Source organism: Trichomycterus rosablanca, chromosome 9, assembly GCF_030014385.1.
Source record: "Trichomycterus rosablanca isolate fTriRos1 chromosome 9, fTriRos1.hap1, whole genome shotgun sequence".
NCBI classification, from domain to species: domain Eukaryota; kingdom Metazoa; phylum Chordata; class Actinopteri; order Siluriformes; family Trichomycteridae; genus Trichomycterus; species Trichomycterus rosablanca.
The window spans coordinates 1323904-1329023 of NC_085996.1; the positions used below are offsets into that span (position 1 = coordinate 1323904).

The 5120-nt window shown below is 46.1% G+C and overlaps 2 protein-coding genes across 2 annotated transcripts in view; one reads left to right on the top strand and one right to left on the bottom strand.

Moving 5' to 3' along the window:
- Positions 1-1999: 1999 nt before the first annotated feature.
- On the top strand, positions 2000-4215 carry rd3 (retinal degeneration 3, GUCY2D regulator). Its single transcript, XM_063002576.1, has 2 exons — positions 2000-2388; positions 3238-4215. The coding sequence occupies exons 1-2, from the start codon at positions 2099-2101 to the stop codon at positions 3578-3580; spliced, it is 633 nt and encodes a 210-aa protein (XP_062858646.1). The 5' UTR covers positions 2000-2098; the 3' UTR covers positions 3581-4215.
- A 559-nt stretch (positions 4216-4774) lies between these two features.
- Positions 4775-5120, bottom strand: part of si:ch211-22i13.2 (uncharacterized protein LOC553945 homolog) — an 8492-nt gene continuing 8146 nt past the window's right edge. The window contains exon 8 of the mRNA XM_063001588.1: positions 4775-5120. This exon is cut by the window's right edge and continues 989 nt beyond it. The gene's annotated coding sequence lies outside the window, so the exon portion shown is untranslated.

Genomic DNA, 5120 nt, shown 5'->3' on the forward strand with positions numbered 1-5120 from the left:
CATCCAATCATTACTCCATCTATCCATCCATCCATGCATTCATCCATCCATCCATCCATCCATCCATCCATCCATTCATTCACTCACCCATCCATCCGATTATCAAATCATCCAACTAATTATTATTTCCTTCAGCCATCCATCACTTCCTCATCCAATCATTACTCCATCCATCCATCCATCCATCCATGCATCCATGCATCCATGCATGCATCCATCCATCCATCCATCCATCCATCCTTTCAGCCAGCCAGCCAGGCAGCCATCCATTCTTCTGTCCTTCATCTATTTTTAACTTTTCCTTATTTAACTGCACTCACTGATCTCAGAACTCATCATTCTGATTGTTGTAAATATTTATCATCATAAAACAGGATTATTTAGTTTACATTTCTCAGATACACTTTACTTGTTAGCTGTGCGCTTGGTGAACGGTTCATCATATCGTTAGCGCTTGTTTTGACTCCCTCTCGTCTCTGGTAATCACAGGAAGTAATTCGGTTATGTGTGTTTACTGCTGCAGAGTGATGAACAACAGGCCGGCCGTGGCCCCCACACGGAGGCGTGTAAGCTCCTTACAGCTGGCCTGACCTCTGCCACGGCGCTGGTGCGTCAGCGTCTTTGTAAGCTCGGGCTTACAGAACATCTCTATAGCAACTGCAAATAGGAAAACACTTCAGCGCCTGCAGCCAGGAGAGAGGCGGCGGGCGGGAGGCTCGGAGGGAGGGAAGGAGGGAGCGCTGCTGTTCTGTTAAGAGACCTGTGCTGGGTCAGAGATCCAGAGACGAGGAGGCGGTGGAGGAGGAGGAGGTACACACATACACAGATACACAGATACACAGATACACAGAAAGACTCGAAGAGACACCAAACAGGAGAGCCAAACCAGGACAGGGATTAGAACATCAGACCTTAAGGACCGATCCTGAGGACTGAAAAACTGGATAAGACTGAGGAAAGAGTTTACGGTACGTACCAAGAATTACATCACGTGAAATGAATATTTATTTATTTATTTTAAAATTTTTAGGCAATGTGAAGCATTTATGTTGTAGGTTGTAACTTCACTGAAGAATTTACTTTCATTGGGGTCCAGTACGGACGCTTCAATCCAATCCAGTTGCTCTGATATAGAGCAACGACGCAAACCAGTTGGACACAAGGATCTGGAAATGACTGGTACATCATTCTACAGGGTCAAAAGATTTAACCTCGTTCACATCAACATCCCAGTACGACAGTACGTAGCTCATCAGTTGATCTGAAAAGATGGGATGTTTTTAAATCTCAGTAAAAAGAAGAATCTGTGATGTGTTGATGCTCTTGAATCTTTATTTAACTGATTAAAGTACAAAGCAAAGATTTCCAGTGTTTCACTGATCAACTTAATTCTAGTTTGTAAATAGAAACACGTTTAGAATTTGATGCCTGCAACACGCGCCAAAAAAGTTGGGACAGGGACGTGTTCCACTCTGTGATCCATCAGCGTTCCTATTAATGAGACTTTTTAATTGTTCTCCATTCTTGCTTGATGCGAGATTCTCTTCTTCATGATGCATCGGACATTTTCAACAGGATACGGATCTGGACTGAAGGCAGGCCGGTCAAGCACACGCATTCTGTATAGCACGTGCAGGTCTGGCATCGTCTTGCTGAAAAGAAAGATGTGGCCTTAATGGCTTTAAAAAGGTGCTGGTGCGGGCCGTGTTTGAGGGAGGGAAGGTTGGACGACTTCTCTTTTAGCTGCTGCTGTGATATGCGATCTCCAAGACTGGACAGAGCACCTGCGAGTGGTGGTGGGGGGTGTAACAGGGAGCTTAGCGTGGCTCTCTGTAGGCGATACGGCTCTTGTGTGGGAACCCAAGACTGGCAGGTGATATGTAGCGGCCGCAGATTAGACACATCTGAGGGGACTTGTGGCGATCTGGCTCTCCGTTATCAGATGAGGGTTGTGCAGGCAGCATCCAGTTTACAGTTGGGAATTGGATATGACTAGATAGGGAAACTAAAGGGGGGAAATTGCATGGTAGCGTACCATACAATGTTGTCACCTTTTAGGACCTGAGGCCTGGTGTGAGGAGCCTGGAGCGGCGGAGCCATGATGTCGTGGTTCGGCTGGAGCGAGCCGCCGTACCGGAGCGCTCGACGTGACCCGGCCGAGGTGGTGACCGACACCCTGATGCTGGAGCTCAGCTGGCAGATAAAGGAGGCCGAGCGCCTGCAGCGTGAGCGCGATAACGAATATCGCCGGCTGAGCACAGGGGTGGATTACAGCTGGCTGGTGAGCATGCCGCGCACCACCTACGATATCAGCCAAGGCGAGAGACTGGCGCTGGAAGATCTCTGCGGCAAACTGCACCCGTCCTACTGCGGGACAATGATACTCCGGTAAATACCACGCACAAACATTACACTCACTCACTTACACCACATGGTCAAAAGTATGTAGACTCCCCTTTTAATAACTGAAGTCTGCACCACACTGCGGGACGATTCAAAAACTCTCTCCAGGACCGAACATCTGAGAGCCGCGTTCAGCAAACTCAACACACATCAGATGGTTTAATTACGCGGCCGTGGTGAGCAATTTTCCTTCTTCTACGAACAGCCGAGTCTCCTGAGGGTAAAATAAGTGGCTCTGCCGACGAGGAGCCATTATAACCTCCTCCATAATCAACTCGAGAGATCATCAGGAGACGTGAAGGACGAAAATCTGCTGCTCTGGTGTACGTCAGCTAGGAAGCATCTTCAGGACGAGCACATTCTGCACATGTTGCCAGTGACTATTCCTCTGCTGGAGACCCCGATGGTGTACGAGGAGGGTACGAGTGACCGAGGCCCCACTATGGATTGGCATCCGGTCTGGGTTGTGTTACCCCATTGTGCCCAGCGATTCTGGGCAAACCACACTTGCCGCAAACCTGACCAAGCTGAAGAGGTGATGAAACATGAACATCATGATACTGAAACCAAATATAAACAGGGCAGCTGTAGCCTAGTGGTTAAGATACTGGATTAGAAATCAAAAGGTTGCTGGTTCAAACCCCACCACTGCCAGGTTGTCACTGTTGGGCCCTTGAGCGAGGCCCTTAACCCTCAATGGCTCAGACAGTACTGTAAGTCACTTTGGATAAAAAGTGTCTACTAAATGCTGAGAATGTAAATATTTAGCGGCTGTCCTAATACTTCTGGAACCTTAATGTAAGGGATAAACGGTGAGCTTCTTCATCTCTTTAGTTTTCGCCAGGTGCTGAGCGAGAACGAGCCGGAGGTGCAGGAGGTGTCCGGCCTTTTCCGCGGCGTTCTCCTGGAGACCCTGGAGCGGATGCAGGAGGAGAAGGAGGCGCAGCGTCTGAGTCGGCAGTGGAACAACAAGCGCTCCATCAGCCTGTCCATGCTCACCCTCAAATCCAGGATACGCATCAATCCATTCGGGAGCTCGGTGGCCCTCACCTCCAGCTCCTCCGGGTTAGAGGAGGTCCACACCATATCCCAGGATGTGGAGAGAGGTCTGGAGCGGGCAGCAGAACGGGCACCGCGGGTGTTCAGCGTGCCGGACTTCACGCGCAACGGGCATTAACGGACGTTTCGGAATGTAGGACTTTGCAGGAGCGTCGAGGTGGAACGAGAGAAAATCCTCTGTAATAACTACGTACTTATAACGATTCTCAGTTCTTTATCGTTTCTGCTTTTAACCTCATGTTTTTAGAAAATGAGACAATAACTAAATAACCAAATACACGACCAAAAGTGTACGGACACCTGACCAGGAGCTTGTTGGACTTTTTTATTCCAAAACCATGAGCGCCCCTTCCTACAGCTTTAACAGCCGTCAGTTTCCCATAAGATTTCATACTGATATTGGCTAGGAAGGTCTGGCTCGCAATCGATGTTCCGATTCATCCCAAAGATGTTCGACTGGGTTAAGGTTAGGGCTCTGTGCACCCGCTGGAAGCGTTTTATGCACCTATTAGCAAAGGGTGTGGCTTAAACACCTGAGCCAAGATCAGAAAAAGTTGGGACAGTGGATAAAATGCAAATAAATTTAGAGTAATAATGTACAGCAGTTTATTTTATTTAAAGCAATTTTAAGCATTATTTTATAATTCAGTGTACGTCAGTGTGTTGTTTCTAGAGTTTTTGAGGAGAGAAAAGTATTTAACCACTTTTATTTATTTTTTTCATTTTCTATTATCTACTGTACATATTTGTAAAGCCACCTTGAGATTGTGAAAGGTGCTATATAAATAAAACTTTTATTATTAACAATGAACTATTATTAGTATTTATTTTTGTATTAAATGGTGATCTGTGCATTCTAAGTTAGAATATTGGACGTTTTGTTCTGAGCTCCAGTACCAGGCAGTGAGGAGTCTGTTTTGTTTCTGATGAGTGACATGAGTCCAGTGTCTGTGGTGCATGCTCCGGGCCCTCTTAGACCCTGACGTGAAGTGTAAACGTTGATTAGAGTATTTTTCGGATGGGTAGGACGTCACAGAGGTGGTCTGAATCTGCTCATACATTCACAAGGTGGGATTTTATACACGTCAGATCTTTCAGACATCTAGTGACTGTCTTACTGCTTCTTGTACCTATATGACCAGGGTTGCCAGATATGCACTACAATAACTCATGCAATAACGATGCAGTCAAGTGTACGAGCGACGTTAAAGCCACCTCGTTTCTCAGAGTGGGGCTGAAATGGTTCACACAGGAACTAAAGTTTATAATTAACGAAAATAATAAAATAATAATTAATGAAAGGAGTCATTACTGCGACTTTATGCTTTATTACAAATGTAATGAGGTGAAGTACACACACTATTATGCAGGGATGAGCTTGATCTGGCAACCGCTTACAGCAACATGATTTGGGAACATAAACCAGTCAAGTTTATGAACACACAACATAACAAATATGACCAAAAGTATTTGGACACCTGACCGTGAGCTTTATTGAAACAGAGGTATTTAATCAGAGTGATGTACAGTATGTGTGACCATTTCAGCTAGAACAGCCGCTCTTCTGAGAAGCTTCCCACAGCACTTTGTAGTATGTTTGTAGTATGGGAATTTGTGCCCATTTAGTATTACAGAAGAGCATTCGTGTGGCCGGGTTC